Source organism: Triturus cristatus, chromosome 9 (assembly GCF_964204655.1).
Source record: "Triturus cristatus chromosome 9, aTriCri1.1, whole genome shotgun sequence".
NCBI classification, from domain to species: Eukaryota; Metazoa; Chordata; class Amphibia; order Caudata; family Salamandridae; genus Triturus; species Triturus cristatus.
This window is the reverse complement of record NC_140592.1, coordinates 47,295,146-47,318,326: the sequence shown is the minus strand read 5'-3', so window position 1 is coordinate 47,318,326 and position 23,181 is coordinate 47,295,146. Positions and strand designations below refer to the sequence as shown.

Below are 23,181 nucleotides of genomic sequence, written 5' to 3'. Positions count from 1 at the left end.
GAACAAGCAAGACTGAGGTGTGCCAATAGAAATAGAACAGACCTCCTTAACCCCTTCTATGCCCATGACGAGATAGTCTCGTCATGGAGCACGGTTGCGTTGTGCCCATGATGAGACTATCTCGTCATGAACCCCGCCCGCTAATGCAACGCCCGGCACAGGGCGGGGAAAGGGCGGGGCACTGAAGGGGTTAAAGCAACAGACAAACAACCTCAGGACCGGATGGTTGTGTCAAAATACTCCACGAGGAGTCATCGATTTAAAAACATCATCACTAAACATTGGCCAATCATAACTCTTGAACCAGACTTTAAGGGACTATTTGTGAATAAACCCATTTTTGCCTACACAAGAGGGTGCAATTTGAAGGAACTATTTACCAAACCATCTGAAAGCACACCATTTACGATATACAAGGGTTTGCAACCTTGTCACAACTGTAGTAATTGTCACAATACTATTCAGGGCTCTACTATAACTCACCCTATGAAAGGCACCAAAATCAAGTTGAGAGTAACCACCACGTGCAACACGTCTAACGTAATTTACATGTTAAAATGTCCGTGTGGCCTGAGCTACGTTGGAAAAACAGACAAAAATCAGAACTCCTCGCATCTTGGAACATAAGAGTAGTATACGTACTAAGAATTTCAGATCAGTGGTGGCCGCCCATTTTTTAGACAAACACAACATCTGTCAATTGAAATTTTTGGTTCTTGAAGTTGTGGATTAAAGTGAAGGTATTGACAAAAATAACAGGTTACTCCAAAGAGAGAACCATTGGATCCGCTTTCTGAACACGATGAAGCCTAAAGGATTGAATGACCATATGGAATTCTTGTGTTATTTGTAAATTTGATTTGTTTACTTGGACGCTGTTTTATAACCTTGTTCTCCGCACTATAGTTCCTTATATACCCCTATCACTTCTTTGTCTTATTCCACCTTCTCGCGCTTATAAGCACGTATGATCCTTCATTCTTCAGTGATTTTTTATCTGCCGTGTTCACATACATTAGCTGTTGCATGCTCACTTTTATCCTACTATACATATTTGTCACTTTGCTTTGCTACCTATTCACTCACGTGTTTGCTCAGTTTTATTCAACTTTTAACTATGATCCGAGCTCCAATCCAAGATGGCGCTCGTTCACTAGTACGTATAACATTCACCTTTTGCATGGCCACTCCCGGGTCACATGACCGCCGAGGCTGCACGTAACCAATTGTACCATCCAATAATTTTTAAGATTTGGAGGACTGGCTCCGTCTGTTTCATATCATCCACGCTTTTAGCGAACGTCCACGGGATATTTTGAAACTTGTAAGTACAGCATTGGTCTTTATCGCGGGATATTTATTCATGCGGCAGTCACATTTAGTAATCTTCATTCGCTGTCTGTTTAGGTGGCCACGTATTGTTGCGAGCTACGACACAGTGAGTTTTACATTGTGCACGTATTTTTGTGTTGGAGCACGTTTCCTCTATTATCCAGCATGAACTTTTGTGATACACGCTGTTATTTTAGCTAATTCACGTATGATTCTTCATACAATTAGTCAATTACTTCACTTTTTTCTTAGTTAATGGGCCATTCTTGATGCCATCAGTACCGTCCACCACTCGCCCTTTCTTACCGTGGCACGTACACAGTCACAATCTTGAACACGTGTTTTAACGTTGCGGTTTCTTTTAGTTTCACCTTTCACGCATAGGGGAGGCAAGGTTCTATGATATTCTTATGATACAATTAGATACACCTTTAGGGTGTTTTCTTCATGTAAGCGCTGTCTTATTGGTTTCATTTACAGATGTTTTCCCCTGATGAAGGGCACTGCGCTGCCCGAAATGCATTGGGATTGATGCAGTAAAGGAAATGTATGGTGTTTCGCTTTCACATAGAGCTTGTCATTTGAAATGAAGAAATTTCACTTACTGATGTGACTAAATATCATCATTCAAGCATAAATTGTTCAATTGGAGGATCATCCTATTTTTGTTCAAATGCTTACCCGTTGTTGGGACCCATAGTTGTGCACAGGGGGGACATCTCCTAATCAGGTGATACAACTTGGTTGGGTATGTACATGTGCCATGGAGCAGGGGTGATTTGGTAGCATTCACTAAGGATTTTCCCCGGCTGAGGGAAAAACCTGCCGACTGGTATAAACAATTAGACCGATTTGTCAAGATTTCTAAGGTGTCATGGATTGATTTGAATACCTTGTTTGCTATAGTGGTTCCAGGTGATTTGTGGACTGCATGTAAAGTCGCCATTGATTGGCCCGCTGCAGAACCAACTAGAGATCCGGTGAATCATGGTCCTTCACCCGAGGTAATGAAGAAATACGAGCAAGTGATTACCTGGTTACAATCCAAGGAAGCTCCTCAAACTGTTTATTGGCTTAAAATCGATCGTACTACTCAAGATCCTAAAGAGTCGGTACATGACTATTATACTATTATTAGCGACTGTTAGTGGCTTTTAAACGGCATAGTGGATTGGACACAATTGAGCAGAAAGATATGGGACAGTTTGTCTCAAAGTTTGTGCTGAGACTAAAATCTCATTTTAGCTTAATGATACAGACACACTTCATATGTTGGCAGAGTAAGTCAATTGACGAAATTCTGCGTTATGCAAAATACTGTAGTGATCAGGTGGAATTGGCACAAAAGAAAGTGAAAGATAAGCTGATGTTGGTGCAGTTGAGGAATGTCGAAAGACCCGATCTGATGCAAGGGGCTCGAGGAGTGATGGGTCGAGGTAGAGGAAGCGGCAGAGGAATGGGCCAACAAATGATAACCCAACCTGGACACGGAAGGGGAATGGATGCAGGTAAAGGAGGTGATTGGGTAGCGAATCAAAAGAAGGTCACCGCTTGTCAGTTTTGTCACAAAATCGGGCATTGGAAGCACGAGTGTCGATTGAATCCAGCAAATCAAATACAGCATGAGGGAGAGGGACAGATGCCCGTGACTAGACCTAGGTCCATGTATGGGGGAGGATATGAGCCGCAAATGCAGATACCTCAGCCTCCAAGAATACCTACAAATAATCAGGTGTATCATCAAATGCCATATTTTGAAATCCAAGACAGATTTGACCGAACTCAAGATCCTAATGAGTGTCAGAAGGTGGTGCAGGAAGTATGCACTTTGGGTGCGACCTTAGAAGTAGATCAGAGTGGACCGTTTGTAGATGCAGAGGTGAATGGATATCCTGTTACCTTTTTATTAGACACTGGAGCTGCGAGCTCCACAGTAAGAACGGAAGTGGTTCCAAATGTATCTCTTTCAGGAGAATCGATCCAAGTAGTGGGAGTTACCAATCAGAGAATGACTAACCCAGTGACAAACGAGTTACCTGTGAGAATAGGACCATTCCACGACAGACACCAATTAGTAGTGTGCAATTCAAGCCCAGTCTGTCTATTGGGATGAGACCTCTTGTGTAAGCTTAATTGTACCATCTCTTGCACTCCGAGGGGTGCGGAGTTGCAAACCTGTGAGAGTGGGTGAGTGATTGTGAACACATTTTCCTGATTGAGGAGTTAATTAGAAAGGCGCTATTGGATAAATTATCAATAGTGCCAATTGTGTATTTTGCGTGTGGAAAAAATGTTTGTGTGAAACTGCCTAAGAATTGGTAGGGTACATGTTATTTGGCTGTGGTATATTCCCAAAATCTTCCATGTAGATGATGTATGGTCTTTGGAAGGGAAAAGATCTCACAGAGGTAAACGTTGTGTAAGTGTGGGAGAAATTGTTGGGGATGTATTTGGAGTCATGATACCTAGTGTGGGTGTGATATTGAATGATGTGAAAATTAGAAAGTTGGCAACGTTGGTGGATAAGCTCTCTATAAATACGGCCCAAATTCTATTACTTGTTGATGGGGAGATGGTTTCGATAAGGGCTATGGTTCTTCAAAATCGTCTTGCTTTAGATGTGTTATTAGCAAAAGCCGGAGGAGTCTGTAAATTATTGAAAGTTCAACAGTGCTGTACTTATATTCCCGACGATAGTCGGGATATAAGGAAGTACATTAGTAACATTTCAGAGAAACATCAAGATTTACGTGATTTGGCTGCTGAGGGACTCTGGGAACAAATTGGTAAGGGATTTGGAAAGGTTGGAAGCTGGTTTGGAAGTCTGGGACAAGGAATACTGGGATACATCTTGAAACCTATCATAATAGCTGTCATTTTTATAATCGTACTATTAGGAGCCATCAAGGCTTACAAATGGCAAAGGGCCCGACAGAATGAAACTTCCCTGAAAAAGCGTGAGCAGCAGTTAGAACCACTGCAGGACAGTCATTATCTGCACCTTAAGGGGTTAGAAAGATTTAGACAGGGATGGCAAGCTACAACTTCTGTTTAGGTCGGTCTTTTCTACAAGGAGAAAACTGTGAGAGGATAGAATGCTGGTGTTAGGACACTAGCAAAAACAACAGTTGATGGACAGAATGCAGAACAATGTCATACATTCACCCAGTACAGAGATCTGGGCCTAAATCCATCGTTTTTTTGCTCCCCATGCCATTCCTGTTTGAACCCAGCCATATGAAAATCAGTCTTGACCCTGTGCCTCATGGGAACAGTCCAGCCCGAACTACCAAGCCAGGTCCTCCCTGGACTGGAACCAAGCATCCTAGGACCGGTTTCGGGGTTTCACCCATCTTCAGCCAGGATATCTTGATTCCAGTGGCATGGAGAGCACGGAACTCACATGTATTTTGTCGTTTGCAGTGCTTTATAATTATTAAGATGCATTTATTCACGTTCTAGTAGCACTAAATTGTAATGTGCACAGTCAAGTAGGATTGTACATGTATTAGAGACACTTATAATTCCTGTATGTGTAATGTGCAGGACAAAATTATATCTGTGCAGAGTATATTGTGTTTAGTTAAAGTTGCCTGAATTGTAGGCCCAGATTGTAAGTTGTTTTGAGTTTCGTTTTCTCCTTGGTTGCTGAAGAAATAATTAAATTAATACTTTTGTGCTCGAAGACCGTGTGATTTTATCCTACTGCAGGTGCAGGAATTCGGCCTCATTATTCTTAGATTAAGGAGATACCCGGAATGTCTTTGAAGAAGTCTGGAAGGCGAGAAGGGAGGACTGCTTTCGTGCCTGGCCTATCTGAAACTCATGACCACTGGAAGACGAAGAAAAGTTAATTAAAGCTCCTGTGAAAAGCTACTGAAACACTGTAATGAGGAAAAAAAGTTCATCATGTGACATATTGTGGGTTGAACATTGTCTTTTTGTATGATGCGCAGGGACAGATTCTGGAGTCTTCTGCTTGTTTTCGGAGGAGAAGGAGCATCTTAGAGCAAACTCCATAGCTTTAAGCTATCAGACCCATTTGGCGTGAGTACTTCTTAGGAAGTCGACACGTGCGGACACCTTTGGGATATGACAAGAGAGATTGGTAGGACCCTCAGAGCAGTGTAGGGAAATATTTTGTTTCGTTTTCCTTCCAGATGAAAAGAGAATTGGACTCAGCTTCTATTCTATGCTGTATTCTGACTTTGAAGTTCATCACTTTATGCCTTTTATGCCGAATGAGTTATATTCGTAGACTCGGCTCTGTATTGATTTTCATGTATCTATATACTCTGATACTGAGGTGTGTTTATATTCGATTATTTTTGGCCTTATAATAAATCCACAAAATTGAAATTTGGAGTCTGTGGTCCTTTAGAGTATAACTACATTGACAGTATAACATTGAATTGTTTTACTCCCCTCCACCACTTACAGCAAGCACATAAAATACCATCAGTCTTAACTTTAGTAGAGAAAGCAGGGAATATAATTCGGCGTATTCACCCTCATGACACGGGAGATTTTTACAAGGCCCAGACGCGATGTAAATTATGCGATTTTTCATAGTGCTTATTTAAATTTGCGATATTATGGCATTACACCTCATAGCATAATTAAGTGTTGTTCGAGGTAATACTAATTACTGTTCAGTACCAGTTTCTATACAGAGCCTTCACTTTAAGGCAAACAGGCGAGGAGATTATCAACACTGTTGTTATTTTGTCATTCATTACCTGGTGAATCATAACATATCACAGTTCAATCCCGTGTTGCCAATCTCCTGGACCATGTCCGTAGGATTACAGGGTGCCTTTTGCTCTTACACAGTGGATTACATTCAGGGCGTGGGCAGAGTAAATATGCACACATGCCCACTCCTATGCAGTGAGAGTTCATTCACTGGCACACATTTTGCCTCTCTATGGAGACAGTTAGCCTCGGCTGGGATGCTCTGCCACAATCCAGACTTATTGGCTGCCAAAACCCCAGCTTTGACAGGTGCCAGAGTAACAAGATGGGTAGGTTTACATTACAGACTTAACCAAGCCTGTTGGAGGGAGTGGAGCATGCTCTAATAGACATCAGAGGCTATGTGATGAGGCTATAGGGCTCCTAGGATGTGGCTGCAAGTCCCGTGACACTGTGCTGCATGCCTCAAGGGGCAGAGATGCTGATACACCTGCAGGATCAGTGTTATAGAGACTCAGCTGCTGGCCCATGGGATGGAGTTGCACGGCCTGCAAGATAACACAGTTACGGTATGGAGCAACAGGGTTGCTGGGATCAACCTGAGAGCAGATGGTGGTTTGTGATGTGGTCATAGGGTCATTGGATGGCTGCTGCAAAGTGATGCTAAGGTTCTGTATGGGTTGTAACATGGTGCTGCAGCCACTTGCTTTGTGGAGATTCTGTTTCCTAGGACACATTGCAGTAAATTAACCTTTGCCTCGGACTTAGAAACAGTGACATATCACTCTCCGAAAGCGGTCACGTGGAACTCAGGTGGAGGTAAAACGCATGCGTTCGTGATTTGCGTTCCAAGACAGCAGATGTCGTCAGATCTGATTTTTTTTGTATTAAACATACGTGCCTTCAACCACATTGTTTTCGTTCGCTACCCTTTCCATTTGAGAGGAAATGTTTCACTCATCACATTAAGCTTAGCATATTATTTTCAGAGCTCCAGCTTGAAACGTTTGTTTCTAGGGATGTACATGAAGCTTGTATTTCTACTGTGAATCATTCTCAGTGTTGGCGTCATCATGTTCCATTGCTCAAAAGCCCGTGTCACCCTATCTTGTTCTTTTCAGTGGAAGCAGAGTGGGCTTTATGTTATGAGATATACGCTTAGCACACATACACTTAATGTTTTTTTCCTTTCCCCATGCTATACAGAATCTTGCTAATGCTGAAGAGCATCGCCAGAGGCACTGGCAAAACAAGCACGTCCCAAAGGCGAGACCTATTGGCTATGCCAATGCTTGTTTCAAATGAGTTTCCCTTCTAGCCCCAGGATTACATATCAGGACTGTGGGTGTCTGTTTAATCAATTCATGTTGCCCCCTCTCCATTATAAACTCCATCTGGGAGCAGAAGCGACCAGATGGAGTTTATAATGAAGACAACAGAAATCAGGCCCCTCTGTTGCACTGTGTGGTACAGAATGTTAACATACTTGTCAGAATCTTCCAGAATTCGAGGAAGCGGATGCCTAAGAAGGACTAAATGGAAGATCTTGGAGGCAATAAGAGAGTGAAAATGGGGTGAAGTGGTTGAGTGATTGTCTCAATGAAGTTGAGAGAAGGGAAGAGGGAATTCTGGAACTGGCTGGAGGCATTGCTGAAATGTGTGACCGTAAACCTGAGCCGATCACAGGTCTTTTGTGCATTTATTGATCACAGGGGATCGGACGGTCTTCTCTGAGGATCACCTGTTGGATCTCACACTTGCAGGATCTCAATATTTCTGGGAAATTTGTAGCACAAATGGGGACTTATTGGGCGGACTGGCTGGCTGATAGTGAAGATGGGTGAAAATGAGGATAAAAGCAGACAGCAGCAGCGCACGCAAGAGAGGGGAGAGGATTCAGTGAGGAGAAGTGGTTGGAAGATGCTGGAGCTAGAGATGAACTGCGCAAGTGGTAATGGTTGGGTTGGTCATGAATGGAGCAAGAACTTTAATAAAGTACCAGAGGGGATGAGTGGTTGGTACCAAGGGTGGGGTAAGGCAAAAACTGACAATGTTACTTGCTAACCCGTGGTTCTAATTTGTCCTGATATGTCAGCTCGGTGGTATGCGTCGAGTGAAGGGTTGCGTTATGTTTTAATTCCAATCAATCATCGCTCTCTCACTGGTTGGTGCACGTTTCTGCGAAACAGCGCACAACAAATAGACTTAATGAGTTTTGGGAAACCGCTTTTAGACCTAATGGAGAGCATCACGGACAATGGGGTCTAATTCTCTTCAAAGAAGGGTACAGTAATTGATAGATACATGGCTCCGAATAGACTTGGGGCCAACAGATTGGCAGATGCCAACCGGGATGATTGTGCTCTACACTGGCACAGGCAAGAGAGCTGGCTCGTACAATGGTGGATGAGAACAGGCTTCGGGTACGCCTCGGCCCGCCTCCAACAACCACTCACTCAGCATAATAAGGGGAAGAGAGGCAAGGCCAAGATTATATCCGGTGATGTTGGCTTGGTGGCGCGTACCGAAGCAGTGATGAGGAGTAGAAGCAGACTAAATACAAGAAATACTATGATGCAGGAATGTATGTGACGAGATGGAAAACAGAATGCACCCGGGCTGGAATTAGAAAGGCGAGTAGGAGTCTATGGCACCCAGGGTACTCCACAAAGGTTATGTTGTGTCGGAAGAGGCTCAGCGGTGGAAGCGGGAAAGGAAAGCTGAGAAGAAAACAGGAAAGTGCGGGCGGACGAGGGGTATCAGTGCAGGCCACTAAAGTGCCCCCATCGCATTAGAAGACAATGCAACATGTTAAACATGTATGTAACAAAATGTTTTGTAATTTTAAACATTATACATAGTAAAGACATACAGGAAATGTGGGAAGCCTTGTAGCGGATACATACATGCGGTTCATATTTGACACCTCTGCGGTGACATCTCAACACCATGTTCTGCTGATTAGGTCACAGGAGGGCGATTCAAGCGACTGCAGCACAGCGCTTAAAAACACAAATAAAACAAGGAAATGAAAATAATGCTGCAATGAAGGTGCTTCCCACTGGATCCAGGGGCAGCTGGTTTCACCGCAGATCCTACGGCTTCGCCCAAGTAAATCTCTCCTCGTCACCTCCATCCATGTGAGCTGTACACCATTTCCCCTGTCCATGGCTTTCATTGGACAACTTTATACATTGAGAGTTGTGGTCCACATTCAGTGAACCAACTGGCCTAACACACTGCAAGACGATGCAGATGACTGAAAAACACAGGATGGACACGTTTACGACCATAAGGGAGCAAGGTGGCCGCCATGTGTCCAAGCTTCGCCAATGGTGTCAACGATGCTGAGAACAGTGTGAATAAAATAAGACGAAAACAATAAGAGTTTCTCTATTGCCATTTCATTTACACCCACTACCTCCCGAATACCCCTTTCCACCACATGCCACACCCTTCCGCAGGAGGGACGGACACATGAATGAATAAATGCTTTATTTATTATGCAAATGGCTCAGCTGAAAACATCCAGCGCTTATGACTTAATTAGAGGCTCTTTCCCAATTAATGCAGACAAGTTATATAGATATTTACATATTTCGCCCAAGCAGCGGAAGGTAAAAGATGACGATTGCTCGGAAACAAGAAGACTGTCGCATTCATAACCAGTTTCAGGATTAAATTCAGTTTTATTTCAGGCTAGTGTTCAGGGTTCGATTTCAGTGCATTGCAGCGGAGTAACATATGTGCAGATAAGTCACTTGTAATGTTAGTGAAAGATACAAGAGGCATTACATTTACATCCGGTACATATAATTGTTACCTAAAGCTGGTCTGAAATGGCATGATTTATAAGTGAGATGGAGCAAACAAAATGTCATTCAATAAATAACCCTGGCTGCTCAAATAAGACTGTTCATGTGAGTGCTGTTGAGACATTCCATCCAGTCCCCATCTGGCCTCTGCATTACCAATGCTAACCCCATGAACAGCATTCCCTTTGAGTGCTGTGGAATCTCAGCGTAAACAGAATGCCTTAAAAAATGCATGTAAGCCGACAAGAAGTGGCAAAAGTTGCTAAACACATGACCACGAGCAATGGCAGCTCTACTGCGGCTTGTTGTCATATGGCACAGTGTTTCAAACAAGGGGCAGTAATTAATGTTCGGTTAAAGCATGGATGTCCAAGCAGCCATCTCAATAAGTCTATCAACGATTCTATCATGACTTTCAGGCACAAAGACATAAATGCAAACTGGTCATGGTTTATTCGATGCATAAAAGCGATTATTCAGTGCAGTTCTCTGCCCATGACAAAACGAAACATTATCAGTGCGAATCCATCCATGCCTGGATGCGCTCTAATACGAGCCAAACGAGCCGCGTGTGATGGGTGAAAGCATCTTCATCGCTCCATCCTGGTACCCGCGTCAAGAGATGCAAAGTTCTAACCTTTGAGGTTACTCTACACAAAGTAACTTTGAGAGAAAAGTACGTATCAAACAGAAGCCAGTGCCAATCATTCCTCACCGTGCCAAGGTTGAAGTCCACGCGACCATAAAGATATTAACCAGTAAAAATGGGATCTACACAATTTACTATCCCTGGTGAGAATAGTTTGTCATGAGTAGGGTGAGGGTCGCTGGTCCTCCACTCTGCACATTTCCATTCATGGTTATCTGACCGCCGTCCACCTGTCCCAGGAAGACTGATCAGGGAACCTAGTTCTGTAAATCACATATGGCCTTTGAGTAGTGCCAGGAATTCAGAAAGAGGGTAAGGGGCCGTGGTCAGAGAGACACAGTACAGATGCATAGGCAGCCAAGAGTTGCTCATTCAGAAGAGAAAATAGTACAGACACAAATGAGATATTCTGCAACAGAAAATCTGAGCAATTCTCGTAAAGAAAGTTCTCTCAATCCCAGCTCTCAGCGAGAAGAGAACATTTAGCCATGCCAAATTACCCAGAAGCTACTAGTGATAGGGAGTCTGAAACACAAGTGCACCTGTTTCCGCTCCATGTCAATCACAAGGCTGGGAACGGATCCAGTGGATTCCACCAGGTTGTTGGGTACGACAGCCACAATCACCTCACAGAGTTCTGGACACTGTAGGAGTTGGGGTCACGCATAAACGATGCTGGGGAAACGTTGCCTCTTCCGTGGATAAAGTGCGAGCTCAAAACACTAGTGGCTCAAAGACTTGGAAGTACCTAGTTTATGTTCATTTTCAACATTAACAGTACTTTGTGAAGCCAGTACATGGAATTTTAACAACACTCCAAAAGGTTCCATAATTGGCAATTTGTCCTTAATCGTTCAGTGTATAATTAAATATACCATAAACCGGAGTTGTTATACAAATCCAAAGTCGATGATTTTGGGAAAAACAGATTTCAAAGATCCCACAGAAAGCAGTTTAATGTTTTATCTTCCCAAACCAGCCAACCTAGGAGTGAAAATGTCCAGTGCTCCAACTGCCCAGTTTAGACTATCTCAAAATCGAAATGACCAGTGTTTCACCCTTTCCTCCAAGGTACTCTCTGGATGGGCCTAACCCAGACACAGTATTCCCAGTAGGTGGGCTTTCTAGATTAGATTTAGCCCCAGATGTTACAATAAGGGTACCAGTCGAAATGAAGAGAAAAGCCTTAAAAGAAAATTGTAACTTTTCACCATGAAATTTCTCTAATTTACTTAGACTCATATCGTAATCTACCAATAACTTTCACCTTGGGCCCGCCCCAGTGATCAATTAAAGCGCTGCGAGGCCTCCGGGTAGTCTATGCGCTATATAAATATAATTTTTCATTTCATTTCATTTCTATGCATGAAGCAGTCTCTCTATGCGACGAAGCCTGGCCCTAATCTCAGAACCCTCGATATATAGAGTAAAAATTCAAAAATGGCGCCCCACATGCCCCTGAAATATTGGTAGCTGATGTTATCTTGTTTGCAAAATTTTGGATCAACCCAGCTTCCTGCAACGGATCTCATTCGTTTTAGTAATCACCCGACCGCCCAATTTGGGTTCTTTAAACTAACTTGTTAAGAGGCGCAAGAAACTACCAATAGAATTTCAGAATTAGTCTTCGCTGCTGTGAAAAGCTGGAAACGTGAGTCCAAGCCGTATGGTTAAAGAAACTGTCTATAAACTCCAGCGGCACACACTATTACTATCGAAAAGTTGCTTCGAATGGGCTTCTCCGTCAGTTCAAACATTCCGACTGGAATGGAGGGCAGCAAGAGGGGCTGCAATACTGGAATATATGGTCCTTTACATCCCTACCAGTATCCGAGCAGGTAATCCTAGATGACCAGTTATCCGTTAGTTGCCACAGGAACTAGTTGCTACAGATGGATTTCCAGACATTGGGCTATCTTGGACCAGCAGAACAACTTCAAACATTTACTGGTTAAATATAAATGCACCACCTTAAAAGGGGCTGGATCTCTGTTGCTTTAAAGATGGAGCTGGTAGGACAGGAAGGTTCACAGAACAAAGGCAACGCTCTGCAGATGTCCCCGCCAGAGACTCTCTCCAGGATCTTACGGTGGGGGCGTTCCTTGGGCAGAACGTGCAATCACAATTTCCAATAACCGGACTCTCTGCTAACGTAACACCAATCAATAGAGGAGTCCAGTAATTGATTTAAAAGCAGCAATAAATAAAAGCTTCAGAGGTAGGATTGTGTCCTTGGGAGGCGGCCAACAAGAAGAGAGCGCTGCTGAAAGCTGAATATTTTAGGAGGAGAAAAAGTGTTCCCAATGTTCTGATATTGTAGTCTATTAGGCTCGGTATCAGGTGGTCTAGGATAAAATGTAAAATCTGGTACAATACCATGGTTTAAGGAAAATAAGATTATCAATTTAGGCAGAAATTGCAGATTTGGGGACAGGAAAAGGGCTGGCAAAAATCCTTTCCCAGCGTATCAGCATGCACACTGCACTCAACTCTTAACATAATGAGAAAGTTGATAGGTACGGAAGAACCCATTGTTAAGGTATTATGTAAATGTGGTCGATGGATGCAAAGGAACCAAAGAAAAGGAAAGTTTAAGAAAAAGCTGCAGGATGGCCGGGATACATCGGAATGTCTTTTCCAAATGTGCAGACAGAGACTTGTCTCGTGTTCAACATTGCAGACAGCCAAGAGAATACACTGGAGGAATATAATCTGAAATCAGGGTTAACCGAGTATATCACACAAGTGGTCATTCCCTCAATACACAAATGTCAAGTACAAGACAAGGGAGATCTAAGAAAGGACACCTTGACACAACCTCTCCCTACCAGCGATGAAGCCCCTGTAGGGCCAGCTATTCTCCTTCCCTGGAGATGTGACCGAACAATGACTTGTAAATCCTAAGTAGACGGTGTTAGCAAGTCCTCGTTTGACAGCCGACAACAGAAACCCACGCGCCTGACATCAGAAGCAGGAGACACTATGCTCATTAAGAGGATACAGGATTACACAGCACTGCCTTTTTTCAGTTTTCTCCAGAGAGGTATATTTGGGAGGCGTTAACACAAGAAAGAAAAAAACGTAATTTTTATATTGATTGTGCAAAATAAAATTGTATTGTCGCTGAACTAAGTCACGCAGTAAATAACAGCACTAGCTGAGATCCACGTGCTACCAAGGACACGGTGGATATTCACACGTGTTTACATCCATAGATGCCTTCTATATTAAACATTATTACCATCATAGGAAGGTTTCAGATACTGTGCTTAATTAGTTTTTAAACATTCATTAATATGAAACATTGCTATTTCCCATTTCACCCTAACCCAGGGCTTCTGTGCCCTCCCGCAAATCTCAAACCTCAGGTTTTTGGCCTTTATGAGTGCAACTCAGTGCCTGGACTTGCAGCCAGTGCCTGCTTCTGGGAAAAATGTGAAACAAGATATTTAAGAGAGCTCTTTGGGCAGCTATGCGAAGTTACTTAGCACAATCCAGGAAGGCAGATACAAAAATCTGCAAAGAAGTAATCCCGCAGGTTATCGGGAACAAAACAAACTAAAGGACCACGCGTCTGATGCCGGGCGATTTGAGATGATCTCCTGCTCTTTTCTTAGTATATCTGCTCAAAAGCGAAGATGGCCACACAATTCAGAATCCTCCTAAATAGACGCTGATGGGTGACCGACTGCAGGCAGCAACGCAGAATTGACTTTATAATGCCTAAAACACTACTAAATAGTTAGTAAACAAAATGAAAGTTATTTGAGTATTTGCAACCTACGTGTAAGCCTGTCCAATGTCTTCAATATGATCTATAAAACTCTGCCCCAGCCCATTTGGCTCAAACTCGTCAATCCTTTGTCACCTGAACTGCTGGCAACAAGCACCGACCTGCTCATAAATTGATCACAAGTCTTTGGCTGCTGACTACATCCAACGGCAAAGGGTTCGAAAGAGTGGTTCAACCGTGCCTCGTTGCAAAAGATATGTTGGTAAATGTCATCGAGAACTGATAAACCGGGCAAAATGAAGTCATCCGATGCAGCAGCCACTTCTCCGAGTTGTAAGCTATTCAGTTCAGTCGCTTCAGCTCTGACCCTTAGCCCGTCCCGGCAGATATATCCGGGAACTCTTTGTGGATTTCTTGGACTATCATTTTGTCCATTTGGCAGTGAGGTCCCTCTTCTTCCTCTGACAGGATACGCTGCAGGGTCCTCTGCAGGTCGTTGTAACGGTGCCGGTGCTGGAGGTAGTCCGTCGAGCGGATGATTGCGTGCATCAGTGACAAGTACTCCATCCGCAGCTACGTAGAAGAAAAACATTTATTAATATCATCTTGTGAGACAGCAGATAAACAAAATGAGAAACATACCACCCCCCTAGCTGGTTGTTAAATTCACCGATTTCTGTATGCAGTCACGGTCAACACTGAGGACCTGATGTAGAATTTGGCGGACAGATTACCCAGTCACAAACACGACGGCTATCCCATCCGCATGATTACGACTGCATTACATAGTACGGCACATGTAATACAGCAGACATGATATCCGTCACGTTCGTGAGGGAGTAACCTGTCCACCAAACTCTAAATCAGGCCCCAGCTTCTCAGTAATATCTCATGTTCTCAATCCTTTAGATATACTTCAGCGTACAAAAGCTTTTCTATTTCCTATTTTGCCCCCACCGGACTTTGTTTTTCTCGCTATTTCTTCTTGATCAGTTTCACAAACTTATCAATGTAAGAAAATTCCTGCGGGCCTGCAGCAGATGGTGGAAGATAAAAAGTGTTCCTTTACATCACCTTCAAGTACCTCTCATGATGGCCTCCTCCAAAGGAAGGGTCTGATATTAACTCACGTTGGATTGTGTAACTATTGCTTCAAGAGTAAAGTGGCTCAGATCCACTGAAGGCTTGTCTCAAGTACACATGCCTTTCTGGCATCGTGCGTCGTCAGTGCACATTCACCATCACCCTCCTCTGTCCTAACAGGTCACTCCTAGCTGTCTTGTCACTTATTACAGAGGAGATCCAATGGCCCTCCTCTCTTCTCTACCTTCCACCTGACCTGGTCTGGCTGGAGAGTGCCTTCTACACAAGGCTAAGACCTCATTGCATCTTCCCATGCCTTGGATACCAGCAAAAACTACAATCATTCCTCACACTCGTAATCTCCAAGCTTGAATATACCAACAACCTACACTTCGGCACACCCAGATTCAGCGTATGCAAAATACATTGAATCCAAAATGCTGCTGCAAGACTGTTTCAACTTCACCCAAGCGAACTTAGGACTCCAGTCATATGATCACCACACTGGGTACTCGCAGCTAGAAGGCAATGTCCAAGGCACCGTGCATTGTCCAAGGAGGAGGACCGCTATACCTACATGTTAAATTCAAGCAATACAAACAAAAGAGAACACTGCGCTCTAGGGCTGGCACCACTGATGATCGTACCACAGTAACACAAGAAATCAACAGGAGGTACTTCTTTCCCAGTAAAAGCCACCAAGCTCTGGAGCTCGCTAGCGCCAAGATTCGAAGGCTCAGGAGCATCTACACTTCAGCAGACAGCTGAAAACATGGCGGCTTCCAAGAGAACGACATCATCCCACAACGGGATAAAACCCAGAAAGATAATCGCACATTCAAGGACTATCTATGGTTTACAGCCTACAGATCCGAAACAATCTACTACATTCTATATCTAGGTAAGATAAAAAGGACTAAAATATGGTTAGCCTGGGTATTATAAAGTATTGTCAATTCATATATAACCCTTTTGGCCCACACTAATACTATAAACCTCAGCAGTCAGCTGCCAACCTTAACTTAACTCTCTTACACTCACGTAGGACCTACGGGTCTTGCCCATCACCCAGTTCTGTACGAGCCCATAATCCAGCCATCGCCAACTGGACCGTTCGGAATAACTAAAGACATATGCCACATACTGCTGGCCAATCGGAGAGCTCCAGTTTAGCGCTCATCACAGCAGATCTCCCAACCTTTTGTCTCTCTAGCCATGCCTCCTCAGGACCAAATCTTTAAACAAATTATCAGCCTGGACAACCCAAGGCAGTAGCAAGGTAAGTGGTTTATGAACATAATAAATACCGTAAAGGAACCATCGGAGCTGCTCAAACCTGCCAGCTTGCTGAAAACCAAAAACTGTGAGTCTATGTCTCATACCTCTTCATCCACCACAAAGCTAAGCGCTGTGTCCCTTGATATGACAACAGCACCTCAGTGGTGATCACGCATGACATGGAAACACTTCCCACACAGCGTCAAAAAAACAATTTAACACCTCTTCAACCACACACCATAAACGGCGTAGCTTACTATGTAGGTAAGCACTTCAGTGCCCCATGTAGGGTTAGTAAGAACTATATAAATGCTGAAACACCCTAACACGAAAACCACAAATTCACGTAACATGAACTGCGATATGTGAAATAACCTAACACGAACTGCGATGCGTGAAATAACCGAACACGAATTGTGTTCACTGTTGACAGCTCCCATCCTTTCAGATGAGCCCCCCCCCCCCCACCCGCCGAGCACTTGTTACCTTCCTATGTCCTGACCAGCTCTGCCCTCCAACCCTCCCCGTTAGCTCCTGGTCTTTATGGCCCCATGTTTCACTAGCTGTTGCTATTCATCATTCCAACAGCCGCCTCATTTCGTCCTGCCTCCCGTAGGCGCCCCACTGCGCTACTTTCTGCTCCTGACCCCCCCCCCCCTCAAACTTTCACTGTTCATCATAGTCTCAGTGTCCCCATTCCTGCCTCCCACCCAGCTCCACACCTGGACCCACCTTTCCAAGAGGATATCGCTTCTGAGGTCTTTGCCAGCTCACCGGGATCTTTTCGGCAGCGGAAGTGAACTTTCTTAATCCTACTGCTGAAATCTGACCTGCACTCTATTTACAGCACTCAGGCAACAGGTATGTTAGCGATTAATAAAAAATAGGTGCACATGAGGCAACACGTGGGACACTGAGTGCTGCTCCTACAGTCTCCGATGTGCCGGACACACACCAGTTGCTGAGGTTTACCATGATAATTATGGTTACTAACACTCAGAAGACAAGAAATTGACCAAAGTGGGCCAAGTCAACCTGTTTATGTTTGTCTTTGGGTGGATTGTAGAGCTCTAAGAAACCTGGCTGGGTGGAGTCTGTGGTACATAAAACAACTGGCAAATAAAAAAATAAATGACAGCAAAATCTTAACCCACTTTTCTTACAATAAAACCTTCCAATATCTTTCCCTTTAGTTAAAGATCCAAGCCCAACGCCGTCCCTCTCCCACCCGGGATCCTATGGCCCACCTTGTCTCCGGGCGAGAGGTCGGAGATCTGCCGGACGATGATGTCGATCATCACCATCATGTCGGTGTGGTAGAACAGGCTGGACGTGTCTTTGCTGGAGAAGAGGTCTTGCAAGAACTTCAGCACCGAGTGTGGCGGCTGAGGCTGGTGTTTGAAGATGCAGACGGGGTCATCTGGGTACCAAACACAAGGCATGGTCAGAAGAGACGGCAACAAGATCGAATGGAAAGCGTACATCTTATAGCTTTAGAGCACGAGTACCACACAAATAATAATGCACCATACCAAAGACAGGAATCCCAATGAGAAAAATGTAGGTATTTCTAATTTTAATTACAACTAAGTGACAGCAATTACGAGTGCAAAGTCAACTTTGTTGGTTATGAACGTGAATCTGCAGCGGTGATTCTCATCCGTAAAATGACAACTGTTGTGTAATTTTGCGCGCGGTCTGCGAGTGCTTCAGCGTAGCGACACTTGCAGAAGCTCCGTTTGTTTGTGATTTGCTTGCTGCCCTGACTACTTACCTGCCGTGAGGGGAACGGCTATTCTAGCGATTCCAGTGGGGTCATTTGGTTCTTCCCTCGCTCTGCTTGCGGACGCTTCCGCCACCGCCGTGAGGGGAACGGCCTACCGGAACTCAATCTCCCGGCATTCCTGGAGAGCGGAGCTGCGGTGACGACACCTGGCAGTGCCGGAGTACTACACAGACCGCCAGGTGTCACCGCAGCGCGGGACGCTCCGTTTGTTTGTGATTTGCTTGCTGCCCTGACTACTTACCTGCCGTGAGGGGAACGGCTATTCTAGCGATTCCAGTGGGGTCATTTGGTTCTTCCCTCGCTCTGCTTGCGGACGCTTCCGCCACCGCCACCGCCGTGAGGGGAACGGTCTACCGGAACTCAATCTCCCGCCATTCCTGGAGAGCGGCGCTGCGGTGACGACACCTGGCAGCGCCGGAGTACTACAAAGACCGCCAGGTGTCACCGCAGCGCGGGACGCGCGCGGGCGGCGCCCGGGCGAAGCCCCTGACCGGTTCTGACTGGACTGGGCCATATCTCTAACGTTATTGCTGAGGCAGCATACTCAAGGTAGAAGGGCGGACTCACTCTGATTGGAATTGCAAGTGTTTATAGTATCTCTTCGTTTTGCTTTTTAGGCCTTTGATTAATATCGGGGTTTGGTGGTATAAAATATTATCTTCCAACTGACTCCACCAAGGCTACGATTTATATTCGCCTAGTGCTGTGTATATAAATGATGGCAGCTAAAGGGAAACGTACCGGGGGAGTGTGGGTCTGTCACCGGTACTCTCGACCATTTTATTACTCGAGCTGTATCAGTTCTGGAGCATGAACTTGCTATAACTGAGCGACGCCTGTCCACGGAGCTAGCGCAAGCCAGACGTTCATCTCTGGGAATTCTGGCACTGGCAAAATCTCCTTTGAATTTAGCAGGTCAAGATAAGGGTCAAGATAGGGGTGATTTAGCACCACGGGAGAACCCTGGGGCTAGTACTTCTATATCACAGATCTGTAGAGAAGTGTGTGATATTCCTGGTGATTCAGGTGATATTGCCATAACAACAAGCAGCCCCCCCGTTACTACTAAATCTGCTTTAGCTTACCCGCAGACAAGGGCTGGCGGGAAAACTGCAATTCCTCCCAACCCTAAGAGGAAAAGAGTAGGGATGTCCCAGGGAGGGAGAAAGGCCAAACACCCTAATGTTACGGAAAATCCTCCAACGGGGGTGATTCAGATCAATGATCATTCATCTCCAGGTGATAATGCCACTAGGCATATAGAGCAGCTCCAATCAAGCAATATGATTCCCCAGATAGAGAAAATGGTTTGTTCTCTGATATTCCCACTGCTGGAAAGGGTTAAGCTGGTTAGTGAAAAGGTTGATAGACTAGAACAAACTGTCTTAGACAATTTTTGTTCTCTCAAAAATGTCATCAAGCTAGCTACCAAGGAAAGGGATAATCTTTTAGGGGTGCCCGCCAGTCTCCCCACTCTCCCGCTGGTATCCTCTGACTACGAAGTAATGCCTGGGGTTCCTCCTGAGGCTGCTCTTCCCAAGGCACAGGTTATTGACAATTCTATTAGACAATGTGTTGACAATGAGAGGGATAATCCTACGAGTGTATGTAGTACCAATACCAGAAAAAAAGCGCGAGAACAAGGGAAGGATTCTGGAACCTGGGGTCAGAAATAGTACACTGACTAGGGCTCATATACATTTGCCCCCTGCTTCTACTCCCTATGTAGCCGTACTGACAGGAGTCCCGGAATTAAAAGAAGGTGTATTAGAATCATATCAGCAATTGAAAAACAAAGCCACCTTCTGGCTAAATAGGAACAGACCGCTTCCGAACTATTTGGACGGAAAGATCCTCTTTGTTAGAAGGGTTAGCTGGGTAGGCACAAGACCCAAAGATGTTCCTGGGGACTCCATTATTGTTAACTTTGGTGATAGTCGAATAGTGCATTATATATGCGACTCTCGACTGGCTTGAGATCAGTTAAAAATTGGGGTGCATGACTTAGGGTATTTCTACAATTCTAATCCCAACGTTCCTGTAGGATTTAGTTCAGCTCGGAATAATTGGGAAGCAAACGACTTGTGCGACCCAGTTGCTCTTGCCTGACCGGTATCTGGGACGCAGTTCCCTATTACATCCCCCAATCTAAGCATTTCAGTCGGAGATTTTAAGTCTAATGTAAATGCATACTATTCCCCTGTCAAAGAGACGGCTGAGATAGTGAATGTATTAACCCCTGAGTTGTCTGGGGAAAAGCAATGTGTATGCGAGCAGCTTTGTGCTGATCCCGCATATGTTCATGGTCAAAGAAGGGAGGGGGGATCAATGGTTTCTTGGAACATTGCAGGCTTAAAGTCAAAAATGGTAACTTGGGTTCGCCAGAATGTATTTCCAAAGGCATGTGCAATATTAACTGGGGTTGAGGATATCCAGTTAGTCAGGGTATCACTAGGGATCCTGGGTGACTTGGATATTTACAACTTGTATTTGAGAGACCCCAATGGGACGGGCTCCCAGGTTTTGGCTCATCTAGTCTTCCTTATAGATCAGTACTCGGGTGAGAGGCGAGTGCTCGTCGCTGGGGATTTAAACATCACCTTTGAACCACTTCTAGACCTTGACTCTGGGTGGGGTGTTGACCCTGTGGAAGATCAACTGTGGGGGGTACCTGTGCTTGATCTCAGTCCAATAAGAAGGTGGACTGCGGTTATTGTCCAGGTTAACGCTCTCTGCTAGGAGTATGGTTTGAGGGCCTTGAATGGGAGGACGCCAGGTGATAAGCAAGGGGCGAAGACATTTGATAACGGTCGCCACTCCAGTAGGATTGATTATGTTTTATGTAGCTTGAAATTATGGCAATCTGTTCTAGATATGGTTGTTGAGGCTAGAGCTGAGAGTGACCATAACCCCATCTGTGTAACTCACCGATGGTGGTCTAGTAATCACCTATCAGCCGGGGAGCCGGTTTCGAGCCTGCCTGAGGTATTTTCAACAAATGATATGCGTAGACTTTGGTGGGGTGAACTCGAGCATAACATCCTGGCTATCGCCGACATAGATAAGAAACTAACTGATTCCATTGTCGAGCTTGAGGATACGTCAAATCATGTGCCAAGTAGTGCTGTAGCCACTGTATCCCATGACAAATTGTTTGCTGAAATAAGCTCGTATTTTATGAAGCCTATGAGGAACAAGAATAAGGCTCCAACTAAGAGAAATAGATGGTATGACTGCGCTTGCAGAGAATCTAGGGCTAACCTGGTGGTAGCTTTGTCTAATGGAGGAAAGGATTGTGTCCGCTCCGCCAGACTAACATACAAAAAAGCTGTAAGAATGGCCAAAAAAAAAACTGGGATGAACAACGATGGCTTGATCTAAAAAGTGCTTGTCGTACCAGAGATTCCCGGTTATTTTGGAACATTCTCAAGTGGGACAGAGGTGGGCGGCCTGACAGTCCTTCCAATTATGTCTCACAGGTGGAGTGGGTCCATTATTTCAAACCCCAATATGCTTGCAATCCCTCGTTTAATTTTGCATGGGTACCAAATTATGCTTTTTTCTCCCAGGGTCCCTTTTGCATCCAAGACGCTAAAAGGGCCTTGGGTTCAGTCACCAGTGGACGTGCCCCTGGCCAGGATAGGGTTCCTTCGGATGTTTTTCTCCATGACAAAGATAAGTGGAGCAAGTACATAACCCTACTGGCTAATGCTGTGGCCGAAGGCGCTCCAGTTCCAAAATCATGGAGGGGGGCTGTTATCATCCCTGTATTTAAGAAGGGTGATAGGACGCTCCCAGGAAACTACAGGCCAATTAGCCTTATTGATTCTATCCAGAAGGCGGTAGGGAGGATGGTCCTGAACCAAATTCAAGAGTGGATTGATGATAATAATATCCTGTCACCCTTCCAAGCAGGTTTTCGAAAATTAACCAGCACGGTGGACCAAGTCTTTTGCTTTGTCCAGCTCCATTGGAGGGTGGTGACATTGGGAAAGGGCAGTCTCTACGCAGCTTTTGTTGATCTAAGAGCTGCCTTCGACCTCGTTCCCCGTCACCGGTTGTGGGCAGTTCTTGAGAGGCTAGGTCTTCCCAAAGAAATTTTGACAATGGTTATGCGATTGCATGAGTCCAACTATGCTAGGATTCAGTGGGGAGGGGCCGGTGAGGACACCCCTGAGTTCCCGGTTGAGCGTGGTGTGCGACAAGGCTGTACTATGGCACCCACGCTCTTTTCCCTTTATATAAATGGGATTGTTGATCTCATGCTCTCCGTCAATACTGATGCTCCAAGGTTGGCTGGTGTCTCCATCCCCATACTAATGTTTGCAGATGATACGCTTATTGTATCTAGAACATCTAATGGCCTGCAAAAAGCCCTCCGCCTGTTTGAAGATTTCTGCCTTGATTATGGTCTGGAGGTCAATGTGGCAAAAACAAAATTTATGGCCTTCAACCCTCATAGTAGTTTCCGAGGGAAAAGTGTGTCCATGAATGGGCAATCCGAAATGGTAACCAATTTTACGTATCTTGGTATGCAAATTTCAAGTAGCAATAACTGGCGTAAACATCTTGAAATGGCTTCCCTGCGATTTAAACAGCTAACTGGTGCCCTGAGTAGGGAATTTAATAGGTCATTCACGAAACCAATAAGCCCGGTATTGCAAGTTTATGAAGCGAAGGCCCTAAACTCTGTGCTTTATGGGGCGGAGCTCTGGGGCTTTGATCAGTTGGCGACTGACTAGTGTGGAGCATAAATTCTTTCGAAGTATAGCTGGTCTTCCCCAGAGCACCCCTCTGATACCACTTAGGT

At 44.7% G+C, this 23,181-nt stretch overlaps 1 protein-coding gene across 3 annotated transcripts in view; it reads right to left on the bottom strand.

Moving 5' to 3' along the window:
* Positions 1-9,505: 9,505 nt before the first annotated feature.
* Positions 9,506-23,181, bottom strand: part of NCKIPSD (NCK interacting protein with SH3 domain) — a 333,056-nt gene continuing 319,380 nt past the window's right edge. For 2 of the 3 annotated variants that reach the window (XM_085624362.1, XM_085624364.1), the window contains exons 12-13: positions 17,833-18,005; positions 9,697-14,797 (exon numbers count right to left, since the gene is read on the bottom strand). In XM_085624362.1, coding sequence (XP_085480488.1) covers positions 14,594-14,797; positions 17,833-18,005 — 377 coding nt within the window. In that variant the 3' untranslated portion in view covers positions 9,697-14,593. Of the gene's footprint in view, positions 14,798-17,832; positions 18,006-23,181 lie in introns of all 3 variants that reach the window. The other variant, XM_085624363.1, reaches the window with a different exon arrangement.